This window comes from Meleagris gallopavo, chromosome 21 (genome assembly GCF_905368555.1).
Source record: "Meleagris gallopavo chromosome 21, MGAL_WU_HG_1.1, whole genome shotgun sequence".
NCBI lineage: Eukaryota > Metazoa > Chordata > Aves > Galliformes > Phasianidae > Meleagris > Meleagris gallopavo.
This window is the reverse complement of record NC_139424.1, coordinates 6,958,863-6,977,523: the sequence shown is the minus strand read 5'-3', so window position 1 is coordinate 6,977,523 and position 18,661 is coordinate 6,958,863. Positions and strand designations below refer to the sequence as shown.

At 49.5% G+C, this 18,661-nt stretch overlaps 2 protein-coding genes across 4 annotated transcripts in view; both read right to left on the bottom strand.

The window, feature by feature from the left end:
* Positions 1 to 256: 256 nt before the first annotated feature.
* RFLNB (refilin B) lies at positions 257 to 3,781 on the bottom strand. Its single transcript, XM_019621860.2, has 3 exons — positions 3,474 to 3,781; positions 2,625 to 2,734; positions 257 to 1,912 (listed from the first exon to the last, which is right to left on the bottom strand). The coding sequence occupies exons 1-3, from the start codon at positions 3,681 to 3,683 to the stop codon at positions 1,582 to 1,584; spliced, it is 651 nt and encodes a 216-aa protein (XP_019477405.2). The 5' UTR covers positions 3,684 to 3,781; the 3' UTR covers positions 257 to 1,581.
* A 2,756-nt stretch (positions 3,782 to 6,537) lies between these two features.
* Positions 6,538 to 18,661, bottom strand: part of VPS53 (VPS53 subunit of GARP complex) — a 49,193-nt gene continuing 37,069 nt past the window's right edge. For 2 of the 3 annotated variants that reach the window (XM_085241014.1, XM_085241015.1), the window contains exons 18-22: positions 16,319 to 16,467; positions 12,470 to 12,539; positions 10,952 to 11,089; positions 9,082 to 9,186; positions 6,538 to 8,722 (exon numbers count right to left, since the gene is read on the bottom strand). In XM_085241014.1, coding sequence (XP_085097140.1) covers positions 8,552 to 8,722; positions 9,082 to 9,186; positions 10,952 to 11,089; positions 12,470 to 12,539; positions 16,319 to 16,467 — 633 coding nt within the window. In that variant the 3' untranslated portion in view covers positions 6,538 to 8,551. The remainder of the gene's footprint in view (positions 8,723 to 9,081; positions 9,187 to 10,951; positions 11,090 to 12,469; positions 12,540 to 16,318; positions 16,468 to 18,661) is intronic. The other variant, XR_014887640.1, reaches the window with a different exon arrangement.

The window sequence follows — 18,661 nt, the reverse complement described above, 5'->3', positions numbered from 1 at the left end:
CTGCAGTTCTTTTCCAAGGCAGCAAACAGCTCCTGAATGCTGAGCGAGCCCTCCGAGCTGAAGCCCGAGCTGTCAGCAGAAAGCTCTCAGCGAGCTCTGCAGCTCAGCACCCATTGCTCACCAGTTTGTAACCACACAAAGAATGGGATATTTGCAGGGGGGGTAAATGATGTATTTATTTCTATGCAAACACCGTAAGAACTACGGAAAAGCTTTGAGTGAAAAAGGAATGAAAGACAACGGAGGCCTCCCTGCATTACGCTTTTCAGATGGTTTATTATTAGTGAAGTAAAAGACAACTGAAAGTGAGAGGGGGGGAAAAACTCCATGGCCATCAGAGCGCTTGCACAGAGCTGACCAGAGCTTCGCAGATGTTGGAGCATAAATAATCTAAAAAGTATCTCTACTAATTAAAACACATTAAAAGGCATCGGCTTGCTTCATAAAAACCATGTTGTGCCACCTTGGGGTTGTGTTTAAGGGACCATCTTGGTGTGGTTTTGAGATGCATCCCCTAAATTCCGCTGTCTGAAGCTGATGTGCTTAATGAAAATGCCATGCTGCTCTTCATCCTGGAGCAGAGCCCACCTGAACCTGTGCCACCCTGGAACTGTTTTGGGATTTGGTTACCTGAAGCAAAGATGAAGGACGTTCCGTTCTGAGCTAATAAATAAGTACAAAACCAAAAGGACGACAAAACAAACCGCACCAACTCACGCCTGCTTCCCTGTTGCAGTCTCCCAGATCAGTTCATGCTGAAGTACATTTCCACGCCACTCACCACACGTGCACACACACACCACGAGCACAGCTCCAGGACAGGCTGCTCCTGGGTCTCTAACTCACTAAATCCTCATTAGATGCAGGTTGAGAGCTGCCATTGCAACCTGAAGTTGTTCCCTTTGGCCCCACAACTCTCCTGCTGCACGTGGCAGTGGTTCCCTGCAGCCCAAGCTGTTACCCCATCCTCATCCCTTCTCTGCTGCCTGGAGCTGCAAAAGCAGTTTCTCTCCTGCTCTAGACTTCTTTCCAAATCACACCTTCAGACCAGACACGAACGCCATCGGATAACATTTCAGATCTGTTAAGCACAGCACCCCAGACTTTCTGTTAGTTCTTTCCAGCAGATTCCAGGAGGCCATCCTTCCAGACGAGAGTCCCATAATCCAAACCAAAATGCATGACAGATCTGGCTGTACATAACCCAGCGACCTGGTGGTTTGTCTGCAAGAGTGAACCGCCCTTATCTTTGCACATCCCCACAAAGCATCCAATACAATTCCCCCAGCCCAACGCTATCCCACATTCTATTATTTTTCTTCTCTGGGAAAACGCTTCCCCTTCTTTCCATCTGCACTGCGGGGTAGGGGAGGGAACCCTTTAACAGCAAAGAAATCCCTCACCGACTCACACCCCCACTGAAAACCACCTTCGGGTCATTCTGACGCTTAAAGCAGGAATAGGAGCTGAGCAAGAGGTGGAGACTGCAAAGGTGGGCTCTGCACCCAGCGCAGCAAACAGAGAGCGATAGCGCAGCGAGACGGGAGCGGGGTGGATCGGAGCATCGGGGACGGCCGCCGCTCAGCAGCCATCCAGGACGCAATCGCTCCCGAAACACTCAGAGGTTTCCAGCTCGACGCTGGAGAGGAAACGCCGCAGGGATTTGCGGCAGTTGTAATCCAGGGTGGTGGTGTACACAGTCTTGGCGTGCTTCGGGTAGACGATGGTGGTGCTGGTGAAGCGCTGGGCTTTGTTGCGGGGTTGGAAACGCAGCTCGGCTTTGTAGCTGCGCCACGTGCAGTCGGGGACGCAGACGATGGTTTGGCTGCAGGAGGAAATGCTGAAGCCCACGGGCATGTAGACGTCGTCGATGAAGTGCTTCTCTGAGTCGTATTTCACTGAGGAGGTGTACCTGGAATGGAGAGAGGAGGGGAGAGACGTGGGAGGGCTCTGCTCGTGCAGGTTGTGGGAAGTGGAGTATCAGCGCTGCTCCTCAGCCCTACTGCCAGCACTGAGAATCACCTCCCCACCACCACTGTTAGGTCAGAGTGTGGGAAGTCTACAGCCATCCTACAAACTCCAGTGCCTCAATCCAGAGGGCTGCGCTCACCCTTAGGCTTTGCACAGAAGCACCCCTACTCTCTGCTGTGCTAAGTCCACACTATTCTCTGTTTTCCACTGTCAAGAGTCATCTTTCATCCTCTTTACACTGCAGCAGCTCTGGGTTGGCCTTCACTCGGTGCAAACAGCCCCACTGGGCTCCTTCCCACCTCCAGGCCTGCAGATTTCAGCCTCTCCTGCACCGGGCAGAGGACAATTCCTTCCCCCTAATAAAGAGGTGGCTTCTGTGAAGGTCCTCTCCTGGTTAATGAGTTGAGAGGCAGCGTTTAGGAGTAAAAGCAGGGCTGTAAAACACAGGAAGTCTTCCTGGAAAAAAACCATATGGGATTAAAGAGAGGCTGAACACTCCTTCAGTCTGTGCAAATGTCCAGGTCCAGGAATGTACAGCTGCATGAGCAACAGCTCTGCAAATAAATTAACTTGACTCACAGCACTGATAAGGCCCAGCTACTCCTTTACGTGCTAACTCCTTCCAACCGGCGATGGTGTAACGCAGTATTTACCTTATTTCCTTTGGTGGTAAAGGGTCAAACTCAACGCCTTCGCCAAAGGATAAAGGACACAGTCTTGGAGGGCAGCTGGAGAGAGCAGGGCTGGGAGAGAACGTGGAATTCTGAAAGAAAAGTAAAAATAACTCCTGTTAAGTCACAGCATTGGCATATTCTGTAGTGCTTCCTGTTAGGTATAGGAGAATCTGCTGAGCAGAATGCTGGGGTGCAGCCCACAGGGCACAACATCACCCCAAAGAGGTGGGCATGGGACAGCTCTGGAAGGCACAGTGCTCCCTCTGGGAACAGTGCAGGGCACAGGGAAGGCACAGCCCACAGCCTGGCAAGGAGCAAACTTCACGTGCCACAGCACCGTCCCAAAAGCATTAAACCACAGCAGCGACGGTCCTGCGAGGTCCCACACCGGGAAGGACCGACTGCCGCAGCACAGCAGCCCCATGCCCTCTGCTGGAAGGGCAAAGACCCCGCTGTCCTCAGGGTCTCCGATCCCCTCTGACGCTCAGCCCGTCCCAATTCCACCTTTGCTGTACGAACACCCGTACCGTAACTCAGCAGTACCGCTCAGGAGCGCTTCCCGCAGCCGTGCGCGGACGCTGCCGGCTGGGAGCGCTTTGGCACACCGGCTCCAGTCCCGGGACGAACTCGGGACACCGCGAGCCGCTTTCCGCGGGGCTTTGCGGGCTCACACATCGAGCCCAACTCCGACGGGAGACCGAGCCGCCCCGGGCTGGGAGCCGCCAATTCCCCCGGCACCAGACCCCAGACTGCGGCCCCACCCGCCGTTCCCTCGAGCCGGACCTCCCTCCCTTTCCCCGCAGAGGGACCCGAACGCCCGGGACGTACCGCAGCCGCGGAGACGGACGCGTGGGGCTCGGGTTCCGGCAGTCCGTTGTGCGCGGTTCGCTCGGGGCTCCCGGCGGAGAGCGGCCAGTGCGGATGAGCGGGTCCGGGGCTGGGGGGCAGCCCGGAGTCGGGGCTGTCGAGCCCCGCGTCGCCCCGCTTCCTGGCGTCGGGCAGCTCGGGAACGTCGCGCAGGCTGAGCCGCCCCACCATGGCGGAGCCCCCAGCCCAGCCCCGCTGCGCGCCCTGCGCCCGGACGGCGGCGGGAGGGGCGTGGCCTATGGGGGCGCGGTCACGAGAATGGGCGTGGTTACGGTAAAAGGGCGTGGCTTAAGGGGGCGTGGGACACGAGAAGAGGCGTGGTTAGAGCAAAAGGGACGTGGCTAAAGCAAAGGGGGCGGGGCCTACGCGGCGCTCGCAGCCCTCCGCGAGCGGTGGGGAAAGGAGCCGTGGGGCGTCCCGGTGGGCGTCCACTGTGCTGAGCTGAACGCCCCGCGTGCACCCGGCTGCAAAGGTGGTGAGGCAGTGGGGAACTGTGAATCAGGTTGGAAAAGACCTCTCAGATCCCCAGATCCAGCCCCACTGCATCCCATCCTGAGCACAGCCCTCAGTGCCACATCTCCACTGCTCCTGAGCATTTCCTAGGATCTCAGAATCACAGAGTGGCCCTGGTTGGAAGGGACCTCGAGGATTATGAATCTCCAACCCCCTGCCGTATGCAGGGCCACCAACCTCCCCATTTAATACTAGACCAGGCAGCCCAGGGCCCCATCCAACCTGCCCTTGAACACCTCCAGGGACGGGGCATCCACAGCCTCTCCGGGCAGCTGCTCCAGCACCTCACCACTCTCTCTGTAAAAAATTTCTGACACCTCACCTCCTTGTGTGCCACTGCAACACCGTGTGCCACTGCAACACCACTCCTGAGAGCAAATGTTTCCTAATACCCAACTTGACCCTCCCCTGTGTGACATGAGGCCATCACCTCTCACTCTATCACTGGGAGAATAAATTAACCTCACCTGGCCACAACGAGCAATAAGGTCCCAGAGGTATGGAATCAAAGACAGGCTTCAAACAAAGACCCTTCAAACATCACAGAGCTGCCTTCAGCTCCCGCTGCAGAGCTGGAGCCATGCGGCAGCGCTGCCGCCCTCAGCCACGTTATTCAGGCAAAGCTGCAGAAGGTGAAAGAGGAAAACAGAAGAGGCTTTTCCAGCACTCAATGAGACTAAAGGAAGGGTTTCTGGAAAATCCTAATGAAGTAATTGCGCCGTGTCATCAGATTCGGTGGGGGAATACTCGTGTAGAGGGAAAGCAATGCCTGCAGGCAGCCAAAGCAAACAGCCCCGTGCAGGAACACGCTGTCTGGCCTGATGGGCCCAGCACCAGAGAACCCAAAGCCTTAAAAAGAATTCCTTCGCTGCCCCCAAATTGAAAGCAGAGTGGAGCTTTCAGCCGTAGGCGTCTGTGGTTTGCAGCTATGCTGTGCTGGGAACTCCGGATACTTCCTCAAGGAATTTACATTCCTTTGAAGAAATACTATGAGGCTGTTTGTCTTTGCTGGAAAAAAAGAAAAAAAAGGAAAAAAAAAAAAGCAGATGGAAAGAAAAAGGACATTAAAAAAAAATTTGATTGAAATCTTTGGGGTCTAAGCAAATGTGCTGGACAGGTGTTCGGTTCCTTTTGATTTAAACACATTCCCCAAGAAGAGCAACAGGAAAGCTGATCGCCTCTTGCTCCAAAACCTCCCATAAAAGCCCTTTATGAAATGAACTGCTGGAGCGGTTTCCAGATGAACGCAATTGTTGTTTCAGAGCTGCTGTGGAGCTCCTGAGCTACGACTGCTCTGCCAGTAACCAAGTCAGCTTTGTTTACAGCAGGGACAACCTGTGGCATTCCCCCAGCAGCTGCCTCCAGGGCCAGGGGTGTCCCCAGTGCTGCTCCTGCAGTGTTGGGCTCCTCCTGGCTCTTGTTTTTGGGCTTAGCATCTGAAGCAGAGGGGTCTGAGCAGCCTGAAGTCACCCTGCAGCCCGTGTCCAGGGCTGATAACTTCTTTGCTAGGGTGAAAGTGAAAGGGTTAAGCAGAATTGTAGCTGCCTGATACGCTTGCTGAAAGCCTCTGTCTTTAAGCCTCTCATACCGTGTGGATCTATGCATCACCAATGGCACTGGAAATCTTTTCCCTGTTTGTCCACATTATTTACTTTTTTAACTGCCCAGGGTTGGGACAAAGCAGATCTGAGTCTCTTATCAAGATCCTCTTTCTATAAAGGACTTTCCACCAGGGCTGGGCTCGCTCAGCGTAATCAGCAATCAAACAATAGCTGCATTGACAGCGAGCCGGGGGGTCATCCCTGCGGGCTGGTGAAACAAATCAGAAGGATGCTGTGTTATTTGATAACGATGGAAAATTACTTCCAAATGATGGGAAATACCAGGCTGCTCCCATGGGCGCAGACCACAAATGAGCTGGACACTGAGTTCTGCTCGCAGCCACACTTGGAAGCAGCAGGAATTGCAGGGATTTGGGAATTGCACAGCCCTGGGATTCAGGTTCTTCTCTGATGGATGATGGTGACGGCACTGAGTCACGCTGGCACCTGGTCACCACCACCCCAGAACCGATGGCACCAGCTCTCCGCAAAGCAAAAGCTGGCAAAGCCCCAAATCCAACCCCATGTGCTCACACCTGGGAGCTCAGGGCCAGCAGAGCTTCTCTGGCTGAGATCCATGTGAATGAGCACAGGCAGCAAACCCAGCAGATCCAAAGAAAAGCAAATGAGGCACTAATTCTCCAGGCTAATTCTATGCCGAGCTCCTAACCGGGGCTACAGAGGCCAACAGAGGTGGGAAAGCCAGGAGGGAGCAGAGCTGCCAGGGAGTCACAGCGCTCAGGAGCAGGAGCCCCAGCACACAGCACGGTTTTGGGTGAGAAACTGCTCAACTTTGCTGTGTGCAGCTGTACAGAAAGCATCCAGAAGCATCCAGTAACCATTTAATTCAGTGTCACAGTCCAACGTACAGCCAGAATTACACCTCGGCCAAAGCACGTTAAAAGTGGCACTTTACACAGGAAAAAAACCTTCCTTTATTCCCCAGAGAGGTAAATGCCAAAAGCTGACACATATGCATACAGACGTGCCAAACCCCATAAATACCCAAAAGTCAGGGGAACAAAATCCTCAAAACTGGAAATAGAAAAATGCAAAGTGGAACTCAAAATATCCAGACCTGTAGCACTCCTCAAGGGCTGAAACTAAAAATCCATTTCTCCTTTTATTTCCTCTTATTTCCAGAATGAAACACAGAGAATGAAACAGGAGAAGCCTTCAGGGAAAGACACATGACGATAACTTGAACATCATCTTCAGCTATTCATAATTCAGTGAGAGAGTCATCCACAGACGTAGCGAAAATTTATCTCAAATAAATTATTTCCCCCCTCTGGGAATAATGAATCTCTGCAGCACCATGTTCCCCCCACCCCAACCATTGCATCCAACAACAATAATTCACGTTGTGCCTTGAGGTAATGCGTCCTTTAAGAAGGGCTGCTCACAATCCCAATGAGCTTTCCAATACCCTTCTTTTGTCACCCGATGTGAAATTAGGAGAAGAAATAAGTGAATAAATGGGCTTGGGTAGATCTGTAATGCTGTCCCTCCTCGTTGCTGCCTTCCACTGCAGGATTCTGGCCTGGGGACCCCAAAAACACATCCAAAAGACAGTGTTACCTCACCTGCTGGCATGCACCTCACTGCAGGGCTGGGGGCATGGAGCTGTTAGGAGATACCTGCCCAGTAAGGATCTCCTCTCTGTGGGTTTGTTCATTCTGCTCGAATCCTGTTACCATATCCTGACTGCTTGGAGCAGGCTGATTTGCTGGCTGTGCAAAAGGAGTACAGGGTTTTACCATGCTGGGCACACATCCTGCCTTCCCACCGTCACCAAATGGGCAGAAGGAAGGGGTGCAGCCCCTGCCCCAAAAATACAGCCCCTGCAGGGAATAGCAGCTGTGCTGGGAGCTTCTCATTTTCCCCCTGCAATGAATCTTAGGGGCTGGGTGTACAGAGCTCATTTTTCTTTAGTCTGCCTGACCCCTCCCTCCCAGCTGTGCAGCAATGAGTACTGATGTCCACAGTGACACATCCATAGTGACCAGTCCCCTAAAAATTAAAGTCACAAGACCCAAATTCAATGAGGTTGGGACCCCACCTGGAAGGCATCTGATAGTGCATTCACTCCTCACCTGCAGGACTGTTACATGACATTTTTCCTGCAAATACCTGTGAAGCTTGAGTTAACATAAAGCAGGCACAGCTGGTCTATTGGCCGCAAAGTCTATGTGGGATTCAATCTTTTACTGAGTGAGCACACAGTTTCAGAGTCCCAGGAGAAAAGTACAGAGGAGTTCAGGAAGAAATCCAGCATTGGTAGAGAGGAGGTGATGAGTGCCTGCACTGAGCCTCCTCTGGGACACACAGACACACAACAGGAAGGGCAGGGATGCTGACACCCCAACAGATCCTACTTGGTGCTGGCATCATGGCTCTGTCCTGGGCCTTTCCAACAATTGCAGTGGAGCTTTCAGATGCCTGGATCCCAGTTGTTAAAGATTATTATTATCATTATTATTATTTTGTTTCTTTCTGTCCCTCCCAATCCCCAAATAAATAATGAAACAGGAGCATCTCTGCAACAGGGAGTGAGGAGTAACACCAAGTTCTCAGGCAAAATCCATAGTGATGCAGCAGGAGAGCCTCACTGGGCTGGTGGCTGGGACAAGCACATCATAGCCAGATGCTCTGTGCACCTAAACCCCTTTTGTAGCTGCTGACTTCAAGGTGCCTCTGTTTTCTCCACCACGGTGTCCTGGGTTTCACCCACGCTAAGCTATCTAAGGGCAAACACGCGGTCAGATTCTCCCTTGGTCTGAATGGAGCAGCAGTGCCACAGCACATGATGGGCAACAGATCACAGGGCATGAGAGCGATGGGACACGGATCTTCCAGCAGCATTTTGTAAATCTGTGCTCTCCCAGTGCCTGCAGCTACTCCTGAGCAACAGGTTCCTTCTGCTCAAAGTCTTTTTTTGATGAGTTTCTCCAGTTTCCGTATCCGGGAGGATTCCTGCTCAGGTGTTGGGGTGCTCAGTGAGAGTGAGCTGCTGTTCTCCACCCCAGAAGGAGGTGCTGGGAGGCGCTGGCGGAAAAGCTCCAGCATGCTGCTCTGCTCGCTCCTCTTCAGGCCCTGCCACAGCAAAGGGAAGCAATGAGGTTAGATCTAGGAGCAGGCACATGGGCTGATGACCGCAGGAAAACTCATTTCAAATTTCCTTTGTTCACCCCCCAAACAGCAGATCTCTCAGTGACACAGAGACAGCTGAGCTCTGCCCCTTATATATAGCTTATATAGCTATAAGCACACCAACCAAACTGAGGAGGTGTTCTTCAGGAGCAACTCTACACGTTTTCATGGTAGAGAGGACACGTTTGCCTTCAAAAATGTCTTTCCCACTCCCAAATCCCTTCTATTTCTACTGAGAGTGTCACCAATAATCTCAGAGCAGCTCTAGAAACGAGTAGAAGTTCTGCAGGACTGCTTCTAACCTTCATGTCCAGTATCTTCTGGAAAGTGTCCGTGCTGCAGTCAGCAAGAAGCTTGATGTAGTTGTCAACAAACACAACTAGGGGCTCATGTGGAGCCATAACCACCTGCCAAGGCAAGAACAGAGGAGCTCAGACAAATTCTAGGAACTAAAGGCAGTGCTGAGTTCAGGCATGAGAGTGACAGCAGAACTGGTTTCTCATAAAATACGTTTAAGGAACAAGTAAGATGTTGCATATGCCAACAGGTAAATGTGAGTAGAAGTCCCCTGCTCAGGGGAACTTCCCAGGGGAATCCCTGTCCAGGGGATTAGGCAGCAGGAGTCATGCATGCACGTGCATGCAAATATGTAGGGCAGGAAGAGCACAGGACCAGACTCTTCCCCATCTCTGAAAATGTTTCCATATGTTTCCACCGCCCCATCTCACCCCAGGCTGCATTCTGTCACTGAGACATTTCTTTCTTTCGCTGCACTTCAGTCCAATGAAACAACATAGCCATGTATACACTTATAAATCCTTAATTTACAGCCCTTGTAAAAATCCAATGCTAAGATGAAAAGCTGGAACTTCAGACACTGCAGCCAGAGAAGAAAGGAAATGGCTCTGCAGGATGTGCACTCCTTGACTCCCTCCTCCGTGCTCACATCTGAGCTTTCTGCAGCTTAGCTGAATTAACATGTTTGTGCCATCCATGGGCTTAATGATCCTCCCACTGAATTAACTGCACGGGTACAAGCCAGTACACAGTGCTATACAGTGGCACTGTGTGCAACAGAGGCAACTTCTAAACCATCTCAGTAGTATGGAGGAGAGCCTGTGACCCCCGAGTGTATTACTCCATCCTTTTGATGGAGCGAATTTCATAGGGAAAAGACTCCTCAGTGTACAGTGAAAGCATCAAGGAAAGACCTGATTCTGTGCACAACTGGCAACAACGTTCCCTGCTCCTGTTGGCAATAAAAGGGTATTTTTCTTCAGGCTATTTCTACAAAAATTTAGACTTGCTTTAACTTATCTAATTACACCTCAGTCATTTCATCCCAAAAGCAGAGAATTTCAGAACTGATTTACGAATCCAGAACACAAACTCAACCATGATATCACCTTGGGTGTGTGAGCAAAGCAACATGGAGAAGCAGCCGAGCAGAGAGAGCCCAAATCACTGTCAGAAACATCCTCACAGTGTGGTCAGCGAGCAGGGGACAAACCCAGTGCCCAGCACAGCACAACTGCAGAGCTCCCTTGGCTTCTCCTGGGCTCAGACCTACCTTCTTGCTGCAAAAGGACAATGAGGGGGGAAGGGGAAGCAGGGGAGATTGCTTTGCTCATTACTTTTTATGAAGACAACACGCAGCTTTTGGGTCATTTTCCAGGCACCAGGTCTGGAAAATGAAAAAGGGCTCTGGTGAATACAGTAACTCAGACATGTTTGCACTGGCTGTTGCACTAGACAGTAAACAGGTGACTCAAGCACAGCTTGGCTCCCCTGCGGGATGAAGTCTGCACAAAGGCCTGGAGTAACCTGAACTGGAGGGTCTGCCCTAAGACAGACACTCATGGACACTCTGATTTTCACAACCTCCCAAGGGAACCTGCTTGCCTCAGCTCTCCCAGTAAGCAGAACCTGAGCACTCAGTTATCTTGAAAAATGAGGACAAAACCCTAAATGTGGTGTTAAAAGAGAAGCAGCAGCAAAACCAAGGCCAACGAGCCAGGTTTCTGCAGCAGCTGGCAGCACACCCGTACAAGCACGCATACATTCACGTGCAATCTGCAGTGCTGTGTTCAGAGCAAGGGCCCCCTGGAATTTGCTTGCTTGGATTCCCAGGCCAGCAGTCTGGTTGGCAGGTTATCAAAAGCCTTGAGTTACCTTCAGGATCATTTCAGCCCGAGTCATGCCTTTCACCACTATCCTCGTGTAGCTGGCAGGAGCCTTCCTCACCACTTGGGAACCGATGGAGGGCAGATCCAGGAGGACCATCTTCAGAGAGTGAGTGTCCAGCAGCAGCTGCAATAGTTAATCACACCCTGTTACGTGGGTCCCTTCTACACAGCTCCATTAGCTGCTATAATCCAACACGCCAAAAGTTTAATACTTCTCACGCTGAAAGCATCCTGGTAATGGGACTGCAGGGACAGGAGGGGCTGACCCATGTAATGGCACTTCAAGGAGACAAGATCACCCACAGCTATTTATCAGCACCAGCTGTTGGCTCTAACAGCACTGCTCCGTGGCCTTGGGGCAGCACAGCACCTGGCACACACAGCCTGCATTCCTCCCTCCTCTTCCTTCTGACAGTAAGAACTGAGAACTACAAACAGTACAAACAATCCTGATTACCTGTAGCTGGATCATTTTTTAAATACCAAGGTCAAACGAATTACCAACACGCTTCCTCTTGCAGCTAACAAGCAATTACATCAAGTTTTCTGCATTTACTCAACCAATTGTTTTTCCACGTTAAAAAAAAATTACAACACAACATCGCTACCCTAAGAACTGCACAACATCCTGTGCTGACTGCAGCTCTCAGCCTGCTGCATGGTTGTTTTTAGCAGGCCAGCAGCAAGCAGCAGCCCCTGTGTTCAGCACTGACTGCTCAGCCCCTGCCTGACAATCCAGTCCTATGGCTTAGGATGTCTCAGAGTGAAATTAACCCCAATACTGCACTCTTCCCACCTCTAAAGAGGTGGAGGTCAGAAATTGCAGGAGATGAACTGATGTTATCAGTATGGTTCTGGGAAGCCAGGAAACTACAGCACAAAGGGGCAGTTCTGTGCACAGCAGAGCTGCTGAGCCTGGTGCTGTGTCAGGCTGTCCCTCAGAGCAGGATTCCTGTAGATCCTAAGAGACCCCATGGATTTTTTGCCTGGCTGAGGAATTCTCTTTCCCATGTAGGCTTCTTCATGCTCACTTACACGGAAAGGAAACCATTCTGCCTTAAGGCTCCCCAGCACCTCTTGCCTAATGAAACTCCAAACTCCCACCAAGTTCAGGTTTGGCAATTTCGGGAACAAAATAGAAAAAACATCCCACTTTGTGACCATGACCCCAATCTCCTGGCACAGTTCTGAGGAAAGGAAGATGATGGCCATTCTTACATAGCAGGAAAACCATAGGAGGCAAAAATCTGTTTGCACTCCCTGTTGGCCAGGACACAAACTCTGCCATCAGCCCTCTGGCTCCTTCAGCTTCACTTCCTCCCAGCAGAAGGGGCCAGCACCTGGGGCCAGTGGCACAGCCCCTGCAGGACATGGCATCCTCCTGCTCGATGGCTGAGCAGTCACTGAGTGTACACGAATTCTGCCCTTTTTATCAACATCTGTATGGACTTCTTGAATACAGAAATGGTAAAATACTACCTAGAACACAACTACTAGTTCTTACCTGTTCTGCTCCCACCATGCTGATAGGTTTGCACTTGAAGAGGTGGTTGATGAACTTGGGAATGAAAGAGCTGCAAAGAAGAGACACAGAATGACAGTTAATGTCAGTATTTGGATCATATGGGATGCTGGGCTAACAAAGCATGCAGGACCACAACAGCACGTGGCTTTCCACAAATGCCCAGTAGGTGCATGGCTCTCTAGCTGACTCTAGGCATGTTAGGAATAATAAACAGAAATTAATTATTCTGCTTTACTCCATGATGATCTTTAAGTTGAGAATTAGCACATAAATGAACTGCTGTAAATGATATATGAAGTACTATAGCACAAGTTGAAGAACAAGCAAACCAACTATGGTACATTCTACACACCAGGATTAGTACAGCTATTCACGGACATGGAGTGGAAGCATCTAGATTGTATCCAGAACTGACATTTTACTGCACACTAGTAATTCCACAGCATGTATATTATAAATTGAACTTGAGGTCCAGCCAGGGCTGGAGGTCTGCAGGGACACACACAGGACACACAAGGCATCCTTCCAGAGAGCTTCCAGCCAACAGAGTCAGGACAACACAAAGTTTTGTGAAAAGAAAAACACCATTCTTCTATTTTGCTATTTTTCAGACTCAGGAAGATGCTCAAGGTACATACACTCAATAGCAGAGAATTTGGTAAAGATGGAAGCCAAGCCCAATATCCACCACATTGGACAAAGCATCCCAGAACTTTGGTTTTGGCTTTTTGCTTCTTGTTAGCAGGCTGTGTGGTTGCTTCGTGCTCCAGTGGCAAAGCAGCAGGAGATAATGGCCCTCATCAGGTGGATGCAGCTCATGTTATTTCCAGGGCCTTTTCCACAACGTGGTGGCAATTCTTCAGTTTCAGCATCTCTGTCCTGAGGTCTCACAGTTGGGTCTGTTTTCTGAATGAGGCGCTGTTTATGGCGATGATTTGAATTCAGTGTGGTTTCCCCATCCCATCTGTCAAGCTATTTTTTCCCTTCCAATGAACAAAGGAGCACCGTCAGCGTCTTGTTTGTCCTGACACCTGTTTTCCAAGTCAGGACTTTTATTTTTCACCCTTTCTCATGAACGAATGACAAAAGCATAACTCAGGCATAGAACATGCCAAGCTGCTGAGCAAAAAGCACGAAATGGCTCAAGGAAGAGCCTTCCCAAGCAAAATCTCCTTCCCTTTCCCTTCACTCAGACACAGCTGTGAACTCTCTCACTGAATCATCCTTTCCTGGAGAGGCATCAAGTAGAACAAGTTCAAACCATTGCTGAGAACCAGCTACTGGGCTGCCCTAAACAACTCTGAGTTTGGCCACTGAAGAAACAGCCTTGGCAATAGAATGCAAATAAGAGGAGAAAAACAAGCCCTGTCTCCTCCTGTAATAAAACATTTAGAGATAGCTCTGGAGGTAGGTTATACCTTAGAAGTCCATTTTTCAGGTGTGTGAATGATTCCCAGAAGGCAGTTAGTGAGTGCTGAGCACAGCTGGAGCTCAGGCAATGCCAGCAGCTCCGGGTGCAGCATTGTGTCCAAGGGGAAGAGCACAGGAGGTTCCTGTACCTTTGATCTGCATGGGGGTCCAATGCTCTTGCTCTCTGTAAGGTCAGGCATGGAGCTGATGCTCACATTGTGCATGAGAAACTTTTTAGCGCCGTATAACCATTTGGTATCTCACAGCCAGCACTCTGCCTCACATAAAACCATTCCCAGGCCTTTTCGGATGGCCACCCACAATCAGTGCAGAAGGAGAAAGCCACCTTCCATCCCTGCATGCCTGTTATTTCATGCTGTCTTATTGGAAACAGCTTTTCAGCTCTAGCAGGACAGACGAGACAAACCATGAGATCCAAGGGCTGCTCTGTTTTTTTAGGGTGTTTTTTTTTTCTTTTTAAGAGCAGTTGCACTTAAGTGAAAAAAAAAAAAAAAATCACTCGACTTTCTTGTGTAGGACTCAGAGTTTGGCTCCTGGAAGCAAACCCAGTGTGAGCGATACGTGCACGTTCAGCAGTGAGTGCTCAGCACAGTTTTGTGCTCTGAACGCCTTTAACTCCCTGCACATCCACAGAGCTCCACTGGATGCCAGAAATCATTTACAGCTTCAGCTGTAAAACCAGCTCCATCGAAGCAGACAAGTCCCTCGTGTAACAATAAAGCAGACGAGGAACCTAAAGCGCAGAAACCACAGCATGCAAGAGGCTCCTATCTGATGGGAGGGGCTCAGCCTGTGTTTTCCCAATCCCCCACACTGATGTGCTGAGCAGGGCAGGCAGGGAGATGAGCTATGATGGGATGTCATCCCAAGCATCCCGGTGTCACTGCGTCACCGCAGTGCTGCATTACGCTGTGCCCAGCCCTTGTGGACTCGCCCAGGCTGAGCTCAGCATTCTGCTTCCAAACCAACAGAGCTCCTTGCTGCAGCCCTCCTCCATGTAACCCCCAGGGCCGCTGCTGCACGCCTCTCACTAATTCAGGGCAGTGAGGGTTGCACATGGGTCAAAACAAAGCAAAAATGACAGATGAGATTAGGGGATTGATGCAATTCCTGACGGTAATTCTTCTCCTTCCAGACTTGGCTCACATCTCTCTTTTAAATTTGGTGACTTTAGATGCCTTCTCCCCCGTGGTCCTGTAACTCAACCCCAGCCCTCGATGCAATCCATTAGAGCTGAGAAGTGGCTGGCAGGTCACAAAGATGCAGGCATTAACATATAGAACGCAGCTTTCTGTGGTGTTCCATGGAATAAGCTCTGATGAAAGCACACACTTCAGATCTGGACTCTTCTCATATGTGAGACTGAGGTATTTTATGCAGAGCTTACAGGGTATGTGCTTAGCAATAAAGCTAAAAGGGAGACAACTAAGCTGAGGTATTATGAGTGTGCTGTGAACAGCTGAGTAAATTTTTTTTCTATTATTATTTATCACTATGCGAGCAATATAAAATTCAAGCATAACCACATAAAAGGCTTAAGTGCAATACATTTTCACTGGGACAGCTTTTCAAACAGTGATTATGGCCAATGTCATAATATGATTTATCAGTAACTGCTCCTTAATGCAAACTAATGAGTACCCAGAGATAGAAAGGGGGAATGAAACGCTGAGGCCAGCCTCCCCGCTGCGAAAGTTAATGGTTCTCAGGAGAGCCTACTGCAGCTTTTCCTGCTGAAGCAGGAACTGGAGCACTGCTCTCAAATCCACACAGTAACTGCCAGGCCATACGGTTTATTTCAGGATGATTAGCTTATTATGGTTGAATGAAATGTGAAAGTATTTTAAAGGGAGACACATGATATGTATGGTGCTGCTCCCAAGGCTCTACCAGGATAGCCACGTGCAGCTACAACGGGCCAAGTCCTCCTGTGCCTTTTCCCTGGGGCATTGGATGCAGAGCTCAAATGGCCTCAGGCAAGCAAGCAAGAGTTGAAAACATCTTCCCAGAGAACTGAATTTTGGTTTTGGATACATAGCTTCAAAGCTTGGATTTCCAGAAGTGCTGGAGAACTACACCCTCAGCCCTGAATACAAAGGCAAGAAGAATTTTCTGTCTCATTTTCCAGTTACTTTTACAGTATCAAACAATTTGCCTGGAAAACACTCAGATATTTGCATTTTGGGGGTTATGATGTTTCCAGACCTTTCTTGAGACAAGAAACTGAACTATCTTTTAATTTTGCCAGCAGCTGCAGGTGTTTGCTGCCCTACCCCATGTGTCTGGATTGGAAGGGTCTTCACCCAAGCACTGCCTGCACATTAGGAAGCAAACAGTGGTCATGTATAGACAGATTGGTGAAAAGCAGAGGAATTCTGTGCCACGTTGGTAACTTACTTTGCAAACTTTATACAGAACTGAGTGAAGTACTTTCTGGTGGATGCCAGGTTGTCACGGATGATGGGGACGTTCTGCTTGATGTGGAGAATCACTGAGGTGACGTAAGGACTCTGGTCACCAACATGTTCCACGTTCTGCCACTGCATCTGCACAAAGAGGAGACAATAAACAAGCAGTTTAACTCACCAGGATTCAAGCAATACATAAGGAGAACTGTACAAGCTTCCTGCAGAAGGATCTCTGAGGAATTATCAAGAGACTGTCTCTGCAATTCACCACCATCGAGGTCATACCCCTTGTCACTGCATTGACTGAGCAAAAACAGAACAAAATACAAAGGAGGAAAACCCAGAATGGCCCTTTCTGCACCAGAGCAGAGAGACTATGACTGGTAATGGGAAACACCAGCATTAAAAGAGGCTTTTGGAGCACCCTAGGCTGCCTTAATATTTAACAGCTCCTAGTTTTTTGGGATGAAGTGCCCATATAAATCCTTATTACAGGCATTTCAGAAAATAACTGCAAGCTTGCAAAGTCTGGATTCCTGCACGGCAGCCAAGGCTTTAATATTGGAGAGACCGATGACAGATAGGTGGAGGAGGTAGAAATGAAGTCCAAAACACTCTAAAGCAATGCAGCTCACACTGAAATACTTTCAGTGTACCAGTTGGGATGCCAACTTCAGCTCAGCCCAAGCACACAAAGAAAAAAAAATTACTCAAGCTCTCATTTTGTTTTCATTTACTGTCAGCAGAAACACAACAGACCATCCTCTGTCAGCCAGATGTGTGACTCTGTTGGCTTTCCCAGAGCTCTATGTGAAAAAAAACATGAGGAGCACACACAGCATGAGGCGTTAGGAAAAAAGAAGCACTTGGGTTGGACCATGATGGTCCTGGCAAAACATCTGCGTACAAAACTGAGCCTCAATGAGGAACACAAGCAAAGTGCTCCCAGCATGGCTGCTGTTCATGCACCCTGCTCCATGGAGCTTGCTGAGAGATGCAGCTCCTCGTGCTGGAGATGGAACAGGAGGAAAATGTGACAACCAGGACAATTGGACAGATGCAGAAGGTGACTATTTTTCTTTTGACTGGGCATTTGTTCTTAAATATTCCTCCTCAAGTTCTCAATTTTGCATGTAAAGGGTTTTTTTTATTCCTGTTTTTAATTTAATTACAGCTCCTTTGTCCCCCAGTTGATTCACTCTCATCCAAACAACATGCAGCAGCAGTGAGTTAACAGGCAAAAGAAGCCAAATTCTTTACAAAACCACAGTGTCTGACAGTCTGCACGCATCCTACCAAGGCTGTCCTTATGTACAACCAACCAACCAAAAACCCAGACTGCTCATCTCCCAGAAGCTGCATATTCAGAAGGGATACTTCTCCTATCACCTGCTCTACAGGCCTTAATTCTTCCTTTTCTCTGGAAGGCTGCTCAGCAGGCAACTGTTTCATAGAATAACTCAGGTTGGAAAAGACCTCTCAGAACCCCAGGGCCAACCCCAACCTACCCCACCGTGCCCACCGACCACATCCCCTCCCTGCCATATCCCCAAAGATCTGGAACACCTTGAGGGATGGGACATCCCCACTCCCTGGGCAGCTGTGCCACTGCAGCACTTCCTAATATCCAACTTCTGAAGAAAATACTCAATACTCAGGATTTGGGTATTCTCAGTGCTGGCCCTTCTCAACAGACAGCAGTCCTAGATGAACATCCCCATCTGTAGGAATGGCCAAAAAGTGGGAAGGGACTGCTGAGCTGACTTATTACAACAACAGAGTAACCTTTTTCATTTTGTTGGTTTTCGCTCCAAAAGCAATACTTTACAACTGAGACTTTAAAGCTCGGACAGCAAAAATAGCCCTTTTTGTGTGTATTTCACCAGCAAAAAAAAAAAAAAAACAGTAGCTGCAATGCAAGAAATCGTACACATACTGAAAAGTCATCAAAAGAAATATGAGCCCAACTCTTCTGGTAAAGCTTTGTTCCTGACATTTTCAATTTATACCTCTTTTTCCCCCATTGTATGTTTTTCTTGGGATATCCACATAGTTTACATACACTAGCTGAAAATCACCCAGAGGATGAGAGCAGAGGAACCACCAGATCCTGTGTCTGCAGCAAAACGGGTCACGCTGTGGATTCACTGGGGATGAACCACATCTCCCTGTGCAGCATCCCACTGCCAGCTCAGCATCACAGGGCACAGGGAGCACCCACAGCCCCGGATCAGTGCACGAGGAGGGAGCAAAGTGAAGGCTGGGGGCAGGGAGCACCTGGATCCAGGCTTCAACATGCTCCTGCTGACTTTAATTAGCAGCTGGCAGCTCT